We start from the raw sequence: 16,686 nt of genomic DNA on the forward strand, positions 1-16,686 counted from the left end.
GGAGAGATTTCCATGACAACAGAATACTCAGGTATGCAAATTAAGAAACAAAGCATCTTAGAAAATAATCAGGAAATACATCTCTGTTTCATAGACTAAAACCTCCACAATTAAGAAGCACTAGTTCTGTAGGAGAAATGGGGATGGAGAGCTGAGAAAGTAGGGCCATTTCTGGCCAAATTCCCCTCTCAATTAAATAAATACTATTATTTTAATCATGCAGCCATAAGGATAGATAGGGAGAGAATATACCTCAAGATTTATAGTAATGTTATGCTGTGACCTAAGATCTAAGGATCAAAAGCCTTAGACTGTCTTCAGTAGTTATCTATGAGGCAGCTAAAACACTTCAATGATGAGTATTCCACTGACCACTTCATAAAACTCTTCTGTTTGCTACCTCAGAAGTCAGAAAATTTTCCCTAAATTTTGACTACTTCTTTGCTTCTACCTAAGTGTGGTTCTTCTGCAGCACTGCCATTAGCCATGGAGAACAATTGATCACTGTCTGCCTTGGAGCAACCATTTAAATGAGAAGGACTTCCATCATGTCCTGCAAGTTTTCAAAATATTATATACAGGGATAAATGTAGACTGTAGAGGCTCTTATTGTTATATATATTGTGTTATGTAATCTCTGCATAAGCGTTGTAGCTCTTTTCCTGTGACTCATGCTGTGTTATGAATTTGGTGTTCTATTCAAGAGCTTTACTTGTTAATAAAAGGAAATAATATATATATGATTTATATACATAGAGCTCTGTTATCACAGGCATCCCATCAGAGTTATCAAGCTTTGCCTCAAAACATTTATTTTGCCTTTCCTCCCATTCATTTTGGAAGGGCATCCCAGTATCTGAATTTCTTAATGGTTAGCAACTTTCGTTAAACATACAACCTAAATTTATAGATTATACATTTTGTTCTGCCTCTTGCATTGACATTTAGCTGAAAGAGCTTTTTTATTCTTTCACTTTTTTTTACCTGTCAGATGTATTTATATAGCAACCATATCCCTCTTGGACCTTTTTATATGAGAATGAATGATCTCTTTTAGTCTCCCCATATAGATTGGACTCTTTCAAAAAAGAATATCGTTGCCATTAAAGAGAGAATTTGGCCTTTTTCTCTGTATTTAGATGCACTAACAGTAGATGAGATTACTGTCTTTCCTTATACCCATCAATGAATCATTAGTGCCATAAATCTAGAGGAAATATCATAGGAACAAAATGCTTTAAAACATTCTGAAATTTTTAAATTTTGTATTAATAATTGTTGTTTGATATTCTATGGACTGGCTTTTGAGTAAGCTAAGATTCCCTACACTTTTGTTCTTAAAGCCTTGTCATCTGAAAACTTGGTGGATGCGAATTTAAAAATGGAAAATATGAAAAACTATATTTGGTTAGATCCTGACGCTGGCTGTACAGAGCACTACAGCTCTGTGATCTCACAAGCTGAACATAAAAGCCATTATCCTTTCTGCTGTTACTCAGTTTTTCATGAGAAATGATGTGTGAGGTAAATAGGAAAGGGAAAAGGAAAGGGAGGGGAGACAAAGAAGTAGAGGGGAATAAGGATTTACTGGAGCAGAGAGCAGAATTACCTGATGAGATTGTGGGACAAAAAGCCATAGGAAGCCAACACACAGCTCAACGTAAAACTGCCAGAAAAAGTGTTGAGAAATCATCCTACCATAAACTGGCTGTCTGGGCACTCTCCTACACCAGGGTCAGCTCAGGGGTTTTGTTGCTATTTTTTGTTTAGGTTTTTAATTTGTCTGTCTCTTTGGAGCCCAGGACAGATCACTAAGCAAATATTTCATGTTAGATTGTAAAGTCTATGGTCTATATTATATAAAACACTATGGATTTCCCCCACAAGAACATAGATTACATGCAATGTAATTACCCAATGTTTTTCTTCAATCTACTACTGCTTGTCTAATGCATTGTTTTTCAGCTGTGTCTTCTGAAGGTGGCTACATTTCAGCAGCAGGTGAATTTGCTCCCAATACTCTTCTATTCTTAAAAACTACAAAGCTATTTTTTTTAATGTAAAGTTGATGGAAATATAAAACCTTATATTGACTCAGGTTTACTAGGGAGATAACTTTAGTGACGGTCTAATCGTGGCAACAAACTATTAGACAACAATTTAGATTAAATGATAGAGATTATGTCTAGGAAGTCTTCAACCAGCACATCCAGCACGTCAAAGTTGTGTTGAATATTAGATGGTTATTTTTAAAATATAACCTTGTCTTAGTTTGTAATGGCTTTCTTCTAAAATATCTGCAGTGTGGCTATTATAAACCATGAATCACAGTTGAAATGAGATATAAAACCGCAACAGTCTCACAAATCAAATCTCAAATGTCTAAATACTGGCATTTAGCAATGAAGCCACTCCCATCATCTGCATCACACTAAAGTGAAGCCAGCAAAGATGCAACAGTAGAAAAACAGAGGAAAAAAAAGGGTGGATCTTAGGATCTTATTTCTGAAAGAACAAAATGTACTTATTTCCCACCAAAACTGAATGAAGGGTGAATGCCTACTTACTCCCATGAGGATTCTTTAAATGCCCCAACAAAGAAATCGATTCATATCTTGACTGTTTGACATAGGGAGATAATATTAAAATTGTAATAATGTTTTTACCTTCTTTTATAATCTTGCTAAATAATTTATCTTCTTTTTTTTGCTGCCATACAGATTCCGATGTGTTACTCATTTACAGTAAATCAAATTGCTTCTAATCCTCTCAGAACTTATTGCAAAATGTTATTATAAAAAAACAAATTTAGTTTCAAGGAAAGGAGGCTGTCACCTTTTCTTCTTACTTATTTAGTAGCAAGTTCCAGAAATACTAAAAGCCAGTTTTGACAAGTTCAAGGGCTGGCCTTCATTGTTGCTTGATATTTATTTCTGTATAAGGATGAGGATACATGGTGCATGATGTTCCTTTGAAGAATTGTCCTTGTTAAGGTTTAATAGTCAGAAAAATAAGAATATTCAAGATTACTCTTTCTGAAAGCTCTCTAAAACTAGACTGTGCTAGTGGGAAATCTTGACTATTGAAGCTCCACTGTTTCAGGGAAGTGTAGTTCATTAGTGCTCTGTGCCACCTTTCCTACACCTGCAATTTCATTTTGTATTTTGAATTCTCCCATATATATACCCTGTGCTGGGTCAACCCCTGCTGGAGCCAAGTATCTGCAGACCTGCTTGCTTACCCCCACACCCAGTGGACAGGGGAGAAAATCACAAGAACTTGTGGGTCAAAAGAAAAAGAGAAAAATCATTTAGCAGTTACTGTCTTGGCCAAAACAGACTTGGAGAGTTTAGCTTCATTTATTGACAACTTTAATTACTGACTTGGGCATTGTGAAGTTAAAGAGGAAAAACATCTAATAAGGAAAGCAGTTTCTCCCCCTTTCCAGGCACAAATTTACTCCAGTCACTTCTTTCCCTTCTTTGTTCATACTGCAGGTAGTGAATATTATCCTTTCAAGAGCTGCTCCTTCATTCTTACTTTCTTCCTCTGTTCTGGCCTGGGTTTATGCATGGGCAGAAAAATGGTGTATGATGGTGTATCATGGTGTATGGTGGTGTGTGATGGTGTATGGTGGTGTGTCATGGTTTATGATGGTGACTGATGGTGTATGGTGGTGTATGATGGTGTGTGATGGTGTATGATGGTGTATGATAGTGTATGATGGTATATGATGGTTTATGGTGGTGTGTCATGGTGTATGAGATGGTGTATGATGGTGTATCGTGGTGTATGGTGGTGTGTGATGGTGTATGATGGTGTGTGATGGTGTATGATAGTGTATGATGGTATATGATGGTTTATGGTGGTGTGTCATGGTGTATCATGGTGTATGGTGGTGTCACGGTGTATGATGGTGTGTCATGGTGTATGTCCTCCAGCACAGGTCCTCCATGGGCCTCAGTTCCTTTGGGAGGGCTCCACCATGGAGCACTCCCCTTCCCTCTGACCTTGTCACTGCTTCTCTCATTCTCCCTCCTGCAGCATTTTGTGCCTTTCCTTAAAGATCTTTCCCTTGAGGTCCCACTGAGTTGGCTGACAGGCTCGGCTGTGCCATGTGGTGGATCTGCTGGGACACTGTGTGGAGCCAGCTGCCTGGCACAGGGCAGCCCCAGCCACAGAGGCCAGCCTGCAACCCCACCACAACAACAGCCTGGCTCTGACACCCATGCACACCCATCAACAGAGGGACAGAGCACTCCCAGAGCTTCAGACACTTCTCATTTTTCCCAAGTACTTTATCACAGACATGTAATATTTGAGTATGGCCAAATTACTGTTCATTTTTTGTGATATAGAATACACACAAATTTTTTAAGGATATGTTATTACAGTGAATGACTCAAAACTAAATAAAATACACTTCTGAGAACAAAAATACTCTTAAAATGTATCATAGAGTGAAGAACAGTTTCTTTCTCATTTCTGAATAAAAAATAGCAAAATGAACTTTTATTACTTTCTGGAGAAGGAAGAATATTTTTCCTAGAAGTAAGTGTCAGACTGATTTAGCTGTTGGATTTCTGTTTTTCTTTTGAAAAACAGTGTGAGTGACATGCAGTTACAAAGTATAACCTAATGATGAATTCTTCTGGGCATCAAGAAATCTCCCACCTGGAGAGCCATTCTCTAGCAGAGGAAGCAGTGCCAAAATAAATGACTTCTCTGGAGGCCTGGAAAGTAACATGGATGTGTTGGATATTTTGTGGCTTATATTTGTTCTATTCAATTTTTTAATTCTATATTATTCAGTTTCTTAGTGATGATACAATTTGAGTAGTTGAACTACTGGGTTAACCTTTGCAGATGTCCCAAGACAGTGGGGGAGCAGAATGGACTAAAAGGACTGAATATTTGGGTATTGCTGTATATTTTCTGGGTCTGAGACTTTTCTCGTCCATACCAAGAGGTAGGAAAAAAAATAAAAACCAAATCCTCCCTGTTAGGAACATGCTACTACTAGAAATCCTGCTGGTTATTTTTTACTCACCAGTGATTGGATTTTTCTCTTTTGGAAGAAAATGCCTCTTTTATCATTATTTTAGCATCATGATTTAAAACTTATTTTCACAAATTACATCTTTTAAACAGCTGAGGAACATAATTTGGACACATTAAATCACAATTATGTTAAGCCTTTACAGTTCATTTACATTTGAGGCAAGCAGGAATATGCTTATCCAGATTCTAGTTTAAAAATTAGATAGAAACTACATCAACTACTTCAAGAAGAAATTAAAATTTTATCACAAGGCACTGGAAAAAATCTTTAGTGATACATGTAGCACTAAATACATGCTCAACGTATTATTAGTATTTAGCTCCAAAAGAAACATTTGAAGCAAATGAGGAAGAAAGGAAGTCGTTATATATTTTGAAAAGTAGAAACTAGAATGAAACTCTATATTTGTAGAAATACAATTATATGTTGAAATGTAATTATATAGAAGGGATGAAATCACATCTGATGTCAATTTTTACTGGATGTTATATAGAGCAGATACATGGGCTTGACATGTTAATTGGAGGAAACCTAATCAGGTTTGGTAAACAATATAGAATTTTCCCTTTAAAACAAAGTTGGAAAAATGTCCCATTCTGACATGAACACTTTGTTTTACAAAGAATGTCAAAATGACACAAGTTTTTATAAGAGAAATATTTAAAACTCAAGAGAAAAAAAAGGAAGGAATATGCAGAGGAAATTACTTGGAGCCAGGCCCATCAAGAAGAACAGGAGACAGTAAATGGATGGAAACAAGGAGAGCAAGCATAAAAATAAAGCAGATGAGATTGAGAGAAACATGCAGATTTATGGAGACAGTTCAGCTTATTTGGGTCACTTTCTTTTTCCTTTGCCTCAGACACAATTCATCTTTGAATTGACACACACCACCTTATCTGTAAAAACCTGGTAGGCACTTTTGGCACTTCTGTTTCATGTTGTGCTGTACACCTGTAATTCATTCTAAGACACAAGATGAATGTATAGGTATTCTTGATGTATTACTACCATTCCTGCCTTAGTTCAATCTGTTATGGCCAGCTGCTCCCATATATTTAGAGTTTTTTTGTAACTCACAGAGTTCTGATACAATGTTGGTGTAGAGCTAAGGGAAGTGATTACAGTGAATCTGAATTGCTTCATTCTGAAAACTGTATATATGTCATGAGAAGGGTTCGCTCTGAATTGTCATAAATTAGTTTTCTGTTAGGTTAGCTTCAAAGAAAGCTCAAATCCTGATAATGAGATAAAATCCTCATCTCTGTTCTTATTACTTTGAATTTCTTTGGTAAGAAGAGCCATATCCTGGCTACTTGAGGATTCAGCTTACAGAAGGGAAATACTTTGAGGGTATATGACAAATACAGTACTCTGAATCCTGTCTCTCCACAGCCTTACCTCAACCTGCCATCAGTGAATGTATTTCTGTCAAAAAATAACACTTGGCAAAAGCTACTCGGCATTGTCTTGTTCTTGGCAAGCGTTACACTACACTGTGGTTTCTCTGTCCATTCAAGACTTCAACCATTCCATCATTTTGGGGTTGAATCAGACATAAGTTTGTCCCACTAAATAAAAGGAGATATAAGTCCTTTGCTAAAGCATTGGTTGGCAATGGAGCATAGGAATTACTCCTTTATCTTTCAGCTTATAAGAATCTTAATAATACAAGGTTCAAGGAATAGTATTAAATAAGATGACAAAAATAGGTATTAGGTAGCTAAGCCTATAAACCTTATGTGCCTTGAAAAAAATTACTATAATTTTTAGGACTGAATACAATGAGAAGAAGAATTGGGATTTCTGAAACATGTCATTATTCATGCAGGGATAGATGAAATAGTAAAGGCTGAAAAATTAACTGTGTAAAATTGAACGGGGAGAACTATCATTATTGAAGCATTTTCTAATGGTATGTCATATGTCATAGTAGACTTTGATAAATTAGAAGTGTTAAGAAGGTGTCTTAAAATGCCCTTTCCAATCCCTTCCAAAATGTACTCTGTGGTTTAGGGAGTGTAGCCAGCCCGTGCCAGCCTGGCAGAGGTGTTCGAGGGGCGCAGCTGCGCTGGGAGCTCCCCCGCGCTGCTCAGCGCCGGTCCGTGTCCCGGGCAGGCTGCGGCTAACAGGTGATGCGGCACCGCCCGTGCGCGGCCGCGCAGCGCAGCGGGCCCGGCCCGGCCGGACTCCGCTCGGGGCAGAGCCGCCGAGGCGGGGCCGCGCTCCCGTTCCCGCTCCGCTCCCTCTCCCGTTCCCTCTCCGCTCCGCCGCTCCCAGCCCCGCTCCCGCTCCCAGCCCCGCTCCCGCTCCCAGCCCCGCTCCCGCTCCCATCCAGCTCCGCCGCTCCCATCCCGCTCCGCTCCGCCGCGGCCCCGCTGCGGCGGTGCTGCCGCGCTTTCGCTCCGCGGCTCCGGGCGCCTCCCGGCATGGACGTGAGGAGAGTGGAGAGCATCTCGGCGCAGCTGGAGGAGGCCAGCTCCACAGGCGGTAGGACCCGGGCAGCGCGGGGACGCGAGGCTGCTTCTCTGAGTTAATCTGGGGTCTCGTCCCCTCTCCTGCGGGCAGCAAGTCTGGCAACTTGGCGTGGGGCGGGGAGGGGGAGCTGCCTGCCCGCTTGCGAGGGGCGAGCGCACCCGTGGGCGAATGTGTGTGTGTGTCTATGGGGACGGTAAGCGAACGCTTAATGCCTGCGATCTCGGGCTGAGAAGCGTTTCGGGGCTTCGCGAATCCCGCCCTGCGATGCCTGCTCTGACCTAACTGGTACTTTTGCCTTTACTGAAACGACTTGGGGCTGGGAATGAACCTCCAGGGTACAGCCTCTCTAGTTACCAACTCCCAGGAGGTAATTTTGGTCAGGCTCCCTTACACCTCCCTGCTTTGGTCTCCATTGTACCTCTCTGATGCCTAAGCGGCAACTATTTGATGGAGACAGCTTCTTCTGGTAAGCCTTCTTTGGTGCCTTTCTTTCTCTGTACCTCAAATTGCAATTACACATTCACCTGGGAAAGGCTACAGGATAACCTGCATTTTAGGGAGGAAAAAAACATGCCTTGCTATCCTCCACAGGGATTTTGACTCCTGGAGTGTTAAGAGTTTTTCCCAGTTATTTAAAATGAAGCTTCTTGGGTGCAGTGTGTGTAAGTGTTGCCGAGAAAGGTGTTCAGCTCAAGCCAGCAGGATAAGCAGAGGATAGTTGGACAGTTAATGAAAAACTTTGCAAAACAGGCAGTCAAAAACAGGGAAAACTTCTTTTCTTAGAAAATATGTTTCTTGCTGTGTAGCTAGATTTCTCATGAACTGTGATGCCAGTGTAGAATAGTAGCTTTACCAACAAGTTGTTTGAAAGACACAGTGCAATCCCACCATTTGCTTGATTTCTAATGCTTCAGAATGCATCTTCTGCTTGCTTGAAGAGGTCCACAGCCATGTGTTCCCTGCTGGATTGTACCTGTTTTTTCTCTTTTCTTAAGGTCCCAGCTTTTTTAATGTTTTAGAATGTGTAGCCTTTCATGTAGGATACCAGATCACTTGCGCTGGGGATAGGGAACTTTAGTATTTGACTGTGCTATCAGCACAATTGTAAATCCGTCTTTGCACTTAACTAAAGTTTTGGGAAAAATTGCGTAGTTATAATTATCCAACCAGGAACACGGCCACTAAAGTGGTGCTGTGATACTTCTCACTACTTTTCAGATCCAGCCCCTCCAAGTTATAATTTAGCCTTTTCCCTCCACATACCACTTCAGCCTTCCACCTCTAGCCTCTCAGAGGTCTGAACTGAGTCAAACTGTTCTTCCGTAACACATGTATCATCAGAGACAAACGCCGAGCAGGCTCTTGGCTACCTGTGCAACTACCATGCAGGACTGTTCAGGCTAAAAAAAACTGAGGTCATGATTTAGGCATAGTGGATTTGTATAGCTGCTGTTGAGGAATTATTTGGTTTCTGGATCATTAATGTAGGTATTGAAGCATAAAGAGAGTTTAAAGCTATATCTTTTTGTCTTGCAGGTATAGTTCACAGTAGCAGGAAAGTGTCCATACAAAAATTGGGGAAATATCTGAATCCATGTCATGCAAGTAATAGGAAATACCCAGATGATGTTTTCATAGAAATTGCCTTCAGCTGAGCTGTATATTAGATGTGTTTTTTCTTTTGGTTCTCTTGATATGCATGCGTAGTAGCTTTTAAAAATTAATGACAGCTTTAATTCACTTCAAGCTTGTAATGGTGAAAAGAAGTAAGTTACACTTTTGCACTTTTTTTAGAGCAAGCAAAATCTGACTGAAACATGACTTACTGTGGGAAAAACATTTCTCAAAAGTAAGTTTTTATGCTAGAAAAAGAATACAGAAAGATAAAAATGACAGCGCTAAAAGGAAATACCTCCTTTCTTTTGGAGAATGACACAAATTACTCAACAGATATCTCATCACCAGTGTGATGTGATGTGATGTGAAGCTAACAAGTGTCTAGCTTCACTCCTCTGGGCTTTCTTCTTATGTGAGAGAGCCCATTTATTTTCATATTCTCACAGTTTTGGCACTTTTTAATCTAAACTTTCCTTTACACTTTTTTCGAGCTCTCTCCCCCCAGGCTCTTAAACGTTCAACTCATTTTCAGTGCCATCAGCATTTCTGAATGTACCTGTCTGTTGCATTTTTAACAAGGAAGGTGAATTTTTTCTCATTAATTCTCTTCAAATAGAATCATAACTTCAAACGTTAGTCATTTTTAAATGGTAATGCCTGCAGTAGAGTTGTTACCAGAATTTGATGTTCGTGCATGAGAGTCAGAAAATGAAACCAACGAAAGTGCGACTGTTCCTCAATTTCATTTTTCCAAGTGAAATAAAACCCAAATAATGCACAGGCAGCTTGAATAATGAGAATTATTAACGAAAAAGGCAACATTTTGTGTCTTTTAACAGGTAGTGGCTGCCTTAAGCTGATCTTCTCCTTACATTTAATCTTGCACCTTGCAGGGTATCTTCTGATTCAAGGGCATTCAAATTAATGTCAATTGAAGCACCACTGAGAGTTGTTGAAGTATGAGACTGTTTCCTCTGTGAATACTGAGCCATTGTAAGGATGAGCTGTTTCATTCCTCTGCCTCATGAGATTGCCTTTATCAATGTTTTATCTATTAGAAAGCTGCATTTGTGCTAGTGATAGTCAAAACTCATCTGCTGCTGGGTAAAGGCATGCAGTGTCTTAGCAAAATGAGAAGAGCAGAGGGAGATTATCAGTAAAAGTTTGTGTGGGTAAGAACAAGTTTAATCAAAAATGTCCTGTGGGTTCAATATCTAGGACAAACTTAAGCTGTTGGGAATACTAATATGAATAAGACATTATCACAGCAACTGGTTGCTTTGCTTTAGGGTGTGATGAATTCAGAATGGGCATTGTGCTGACCAGTATGACCGTGTTTATTCAGAAAACATAAATATTTATGAAAGCCATGGTGTCATGTATGACAAGTTTTGAAGAGTTTCAGTTATTAGACAAGATGGTTGCAAATTATTCGTGTTACAAAAAAGGTTGTAATTTCTACATTGTGGGCAGAAGTACCACAATGGACCAAATAGTATTATTAAGCACTGTTTTTCCAACTTTAAGTTTGCTTAGAGTTAAATATTCTCTGTCATACCTCTGAGAGATACTTGTGCACTACTGCTCACTTCTGCTTTTAATGAATGACTTGTTCTTGTTGCTTGGGGCATTCTTAGAAGACAAAGGAAATAGTGCTAAAAGGACAAAAAATTACATATTGAATAAGATGAAGATAGGAAAATGGATGCTAAGAAAAAGAAAGGGATAAAAAGTATACTGGGAAAGAATTACAGGAAAAAAAGCAGAGGTTGGAGGAGGGAAAGGAGGAAACAGATTTTGTATCTCATGTGTTGAGATACAAAATCTGTTATGTATTAATGGTATGTATTGGACCAATTCCTTTATATCCTGGCTGGGATTCATCTGACCCAATGGAAAGCAGGCAGTGATTTTTCCATGTGATTTGCACCAATATTCATATCAGTGTTGTCAGCTGGTTTGTCTGGGAGCTCCATCTGAAGAACATGCTGCCAGTCAAGGGTCAGCATCACTATTTTTACTAATAATCTGTTGTCTCCAGACACTCTTCATCATTGGACACTTTTAAGATTCAGATGGACAGGATGCTGGACCATCCTGTCTAGACTGTGCTAGAAGTGCTGCTTCCAAATGCAAAGCTTTTTTGTCTGAAAGCTGCAAATACATAAAGCAAGGAATAAATTAAATGAACTCATGAACTAATAAAGGACATATTTGTGTGACGGACGTGCAAATATTTTCAGTGTAAAAGATACATTCTACTCCTGCAGGGTGGAGGAAGAAATTGACACTTGAGAGAACTGACTGCAGTATAAGCCTCTGTATAAAATTTGAGTTCTGCTTCCATCTCCAGTTCCTCTGTTCAATGAGTATAAAGCAGTAATTATATGCAAAATTCTGTTACAGAGAGTCATATTTGACATGAATGCCAAAATTAAAGGCTTTCCATCAGTATAAATTTTACATAATGTAAATATCAATTTTTACAAAATACAGCTTTCTTTAATTATTCTGTCTGTCAAGATTACTACCTATGCTTGGAGAGTTGATATATAAATAACTGAACATCTGGACAAGCTTCAGGTATACTTGGCTTAGATAACTTATGCTTTCCTGGGGTTTTTAGGCATTTTGAAATGTATCGAGGCAGATTTGGTACATAACAGTAAGTGTAGCCATCAAAGAAGTAGCTGGTGTGTGTCATGGAAAGCTTTTACAGTGTATCAGATAAGCACTTAGGACTTTGGGCTGGAGCTGAATATTTGATCTGAGCAGCATTCTGCTGCTATCTATCCCATCTCAGTCTCTCAGTTTGCCATTGTGATTTATTCGGAATCTTTGGCACTTGAAAAAGAAAGTATCTAAAAATACAACGCCTGATTGCTTCACTGTTTCATAGATATGTGCATTCTTGCCAGGCTGTCCTACTATCCTCTCCCCATCCCCCTCCCCAGTTCTGCTTGTCCTCTCTTTCTTTCAGGTACCAAAATAGACTGTATTTGAACTCCTCCTTGCCAAATACATGCTGGCCATTTATTGTCTCCTATGAGCAGAGACCATAACTCCTATCTGAGATGAGAGAGAAAACATTAGCAAACAGTTGTGGTCTTGGAAGTCAAGGATCCAAATTTGAGTCTGAACAGTCTGAACCAAGTAGGATTCCCTTCTTTATTAGCAAACATTTCTGGGACTTAAGAAGTGCAGATACCAAACCCTCATTATTTGGAGCACAGTGTGGCAGTGCAGGTGGAGGTGGTTAATGGATGGTTTGTCTCCATAATGTTTGGCCTGAACTGTAATGTGTGGCTACATCAAAAGCAAATGGACAACAGTGTGACATAGGCTTTTTTTTTTTTTTTAATATATTGTATTTCAGAATTCTGGTTTCTCTGGCAGGGGCTTTGCTTTCTATTGATTTTATGACTAAGTAGTGTTTGGGCTGGATTTCCAACTGAATACACCAGGTAGAATGTGGAAGAGAAGTGAAGGTGTACTGAATGTATGTGTTTTGGAGCCTACAGAACTATGGAAAGCACAGAATCCAGCTATTCTGTGATGTTCTTAATTATTAGCTTGTAATTGTGTTACAGGAGTCTTAGGATCATGTGGATCATGGTTTGATTTTTTTTTTCCTCATCATTTTCCATTCTCACACACTACAGGAGAGATTGTTTCTGTTATCACCTTCATGCATGCAGCAGGAGTTTGGGCTCTAGATTTATTTCTATGAATTTGGGAGATCTGTAGACAGCAATAAACTGGCAGCAGTTTAAAATATGTGGTTGGGTTGAAAATATATTGAATCCATTCGCCTCTAAGAATAAACCCAAACACAGAATAAAAGCTGTATGTCTGAGCTCATACTGTGTTTTATTTCTGGCAGCCCAGCAGAGACTTAATATGGTATTAAAAGGAGCTCTCTGTCAGAGATCTGAAAATAAATATAGTGTTTCTCTTTTATATTATTTTTCACCTATAAAACAAATTTCTTTAGAGGTACACTTTATAGTTGTGATCCCCTCTTTTATGTTTATAATTTACACTACAGTAACACAAACAGTGGTATGAAAGTCACAGATTCATAAGTGTCCACTGGGGAAATGAACTACAGGTGTAAGGCATGATAATAGAGAATTGTAAAATACAGATGTTTTGCCCTATTCAGAAAAATGATGCATTTAAATGTTTGGGTTTTATTGTAGGAGATAATATCTTTGTTTGTCTACCAGGTATTTTTCACCAGATAATGCATAATCCCCAAGCACAGTTAAATGCTTAGCACTACACAGCACATTATACCCATATGCCACAAAGTTGCTAAGTGGTGACAGCATAAAAAGAAATATTCCGACTCTGAATGTCCTAAGACATGGACTTCAAGGTGGTTGATTTATATCTATGCAGTCAGTAGGAAATGGTTTGCCATTTTATTGACAGGTAAAAAGCCCCCCAATTTTACTGATGGTGTTTTCTTGTTCTCACAATTTTCAGTTACCTCTCTGTATTTCCAGAGAGACATATTATGAATATTGCTGTAGTTATTAGGCTTTAGTAGAGAAAATATTTTTTAAAAATCAAGCTTTAATTAATAATCCAGAAGGAACATTTAGGATTTATTAGAAAGGTAAACAGTAGCCATAAAATGTGGTGATGTGTCTGATTCTTCACAGTGGGAACAACCAGAACAGCATGTTGTCACAGTAAGTCATTTGAATACTGTGACTATTCCTAAACCCTTTGATACCAGTGGGAATAATTGCAATGAATAAGGATTTTTTAAATTAAACGTAGTTATTTGACTTAGAAATTTCAGTGATATTACAGTGCATGTTCTAATAAAAACACATTGAAAAACAACTTTGTGCCAAAAGATAAACCTTATATGAAGAAAAGATCTATCCAAAATATTTGCAGTAAATTGAAAAAGAGAAAAAAAATTTGATTTCTTAAAAAATAATTTATCATAAGTACATGATGAATCTTGAAATGGTGATCTTTTGAAAGTCACACTATGTAACACCTGTCAGATACACGTGCTATTGCAACTGAACATTGAGGTTTGGGATTTTTTAATATGTAGAGATGTCTGTGTACATGCTAAACACCATAAATTATCAATCCATAATATCCATAATCACGTTTTCAAAATCCCTGCACCAATACTACTATAATGGATTTTTTTGGTTTTTGGTTGTTTGTTTTTTTTTTTTTCATAAATGTCGCAGCTCGTAGTTTCAAAGAACACTTGAGAAAGATTGGCCCTTTTTGTGATTGTTTGTTTTAGAGTGTGCCAAAGCATGTTGCACAACTGCTCCTTGGCATTTTGCAGGAGGAGGTTCTTCCTCCCTGTCCAGGCAGTGAGAGAAGCCCCTGCACACACACAGACACACAGACAGAGTTAGCACCAGGGCTGGCAGGAACATCCCTGTCTGTGCATGTGCTTTCCCTGTGTTTCCCTGGGCTGTGGGGAGAATGAAAAGTGCACTGTGGGGTTACAGCCCCTACCTGAGCGGTTAAAATAAAGGAGAGGACAAAGACCAAGAAATGCCTTTTATGTGTGTGCCTTCAGTGGTATCTGGCAAGTGGACTCTGGAATCTGCTGTTCTGTTACCTTTAGACAGAGATAATGGAATCCTGTTTTAAGGGATCCTGTCTTTAAAAAAGTAGGAGAAAAGTCCTAAAGAATAGTCCAATGAAGCAACATAACAAATGTATATCAGGGATATGCAATCATAGATTCATGTTTTCCTTCATTGTGTGCTGGTAGCAGTGTTTCCTCAGACTATCATAGCTCTTGAGTTTTGACAGTGTAGCTGGTTTTAACCCAGGACACCCAGATGTCCTTAATCACTCTGACTGTTGACTGATATTCCAGTGCTCAAGTGAATTGTATACTGCATATCTTCTGATTCACTCTTTCTATTCTGTGTATTATTTTCCATGTTGATTTATGGACATTTGAGGTTACGATGTTTTCTGATGTGACATTATATCACCTGTTGTAATGTAAAGAAAGATAAATCTAGGCTGTTTGTTTGAGATACTGTGTGGTGGCAGCATCCACCTGCTGGTAACTGAAAGAAATATACATTAAAATTCGTTATTTTTAAAAATGTGCTGTAACTGACATACACACACACACTTAGGTGCTGCCCTGATTTCTGCACAGTCTACCAAATCCAAGATGTCTAAGAAAAAGAAAAATAAACAAAGGAGATATGCAAGTTGTGAGGATGTGTAGTATGATTAAAATACAGAGAATTTCATGCTATTGTTTCAGTAACTAGGTCTGCTTTATATACTGCATTTTTCATTGATCTTTGTGGCAGTGATGGTGGGGTTTCCCAGTTCCTCTTTTTTTTTTTTTTTTTTTTGAGTAGACCACATTGTGCTCTATCTTCCCAGCCTACCTTCCAGAGCTGGGTAAATGAGAGAAGTGCCTCTGTGTCTAGGATCTATCTAGTCTATTTGTTGTTTGCTTCAAAGCTGTTGCTTCCAGCCTTCTCTGTCTGGTAGATGGGAAAGGGGAGGTCGAGGAGTAGGATGGGCTTGGTAGACAGGTGATAGTGTTGCCCTTTCTGCCTTCTTTTACATGATGATGACTACAAACTTCTTTGCAGGAGATTGACACCTCCAACTCTCTCAAGCAATGGCTTCTGTTTCTGTCTATCTGTCACTTGGAAACACATGTGAATCCCTCAGCTAAATGGACACTTTCTGACCTTTTTTGCATAATCTTTATACTCAGAGGGATGTTATTTTTAGATTACATGCTTCTTTCTTGGTTGGTTGATTGTCAGTCAAAGGAGAGGAGAGTAGGTGATGCATCCAGTGGAACTGGTGGTCTCTAATGCATGTTTTATAAAACAAATTCGGATAGACTGGAGGAAAAATAGCACGTGGAGGCTTAAGTGAGGAGGAAACAGACATGACTGAGGGTATAGTGACATAGTTCTTTACATGGCACACCTGCTGTCAAGTTTCTTCCAGTACCTTAAATCTTTACTAAAATACAAACTAGCAGGACTTAAAATTAGACAGTCTTATACACCTTGTTTATTTCTTAACTTGCACAGTTGAACAATATTTAGACATTATTTTGACTCATAAAAATAATTTTGTCAGTTATACCTTTTGTTTGCATTCAGCTAATTTTCTCATACTAAACTAGAATAAAGCAATTTTGTGTTTCAATATAGACTTATAAAGATCTCTTCCTGTACCTAAAGTCTGTGAGCCACCCCAGACTTGAGAACCAGTACATTTTCTTTTTCTTGAAAATATGGGAGGCGTTTAGCTAAAATCGCAAGTTGTACTAAAGAAACCAAACCTCTGCTCTTAATTTAGCTTGTTTTACTTTGCCAGAGTTCAAAAATGACTTCTTATACTTAGAAATGCAAAAGTAGGAATATTTTTACCTGTTTAGATAGTAAAACTAAAAGGTGTCAGTAAATTTCTAATGTCTTATTAAGCAGTGTTTTATCAGCAGTCTCTTTAATCAACAGCACTTAAATTACTGCTAGGCTGAC

At 38.6% G+C, this 16,686-nt stretch overlaps 1 protein-coding gene across 3 annotated transcripts in view; it reads left to right on the forward strand.

Annotated features, from left to right (window-relative positions):
• The first annotated feature begins 7,361 nt into the window (after positions 1 to 7,361).
• The window catches only part of KCNIP4 (potassium voltage-gated channel interacting protein 4), a 388,989-nt gene continuing 379,664 nt past the window's right edge, over positions 7,362 to 16,686 (forward strand). For 2 of the 3 annotated variants that reach the window (XM_039698971.1, XM_039698980.1), the window contains exon 1: positions 7,362 to 7,552. In XM_039698971.1, the coding sequence (XP_039554905.1) occupies positions 7,492 to 7,552 (61 nt within the window). In that variant the 5' untranslated portion in view covers positions 7,362 to 7,491. Of the gene's footprint in view, positions 7,553 to 7,830; positions 8,007 to 16,686 lie in introns of those variants that run through there. The other variant, XM_039698981.1, reaches the window with a different exon arrangement.

The sequence above is a fragment of the Passer montanus genome, unplaced genomic scaffold, assembly GCF_014805655.1.
Source record: "Passer montanus isolate IOZ18808 unplaced genomic scaffold, ASM1480565v1 scaffold13, whole genome shotgun sequence".
In the NCBI taxonomy this organism is placed as follows: domain Eukaryota; kingdom Metazoa; phylum Chordata; class Aves; order Passeriformes; family Passeridae; genus Passer; species Passer montanus.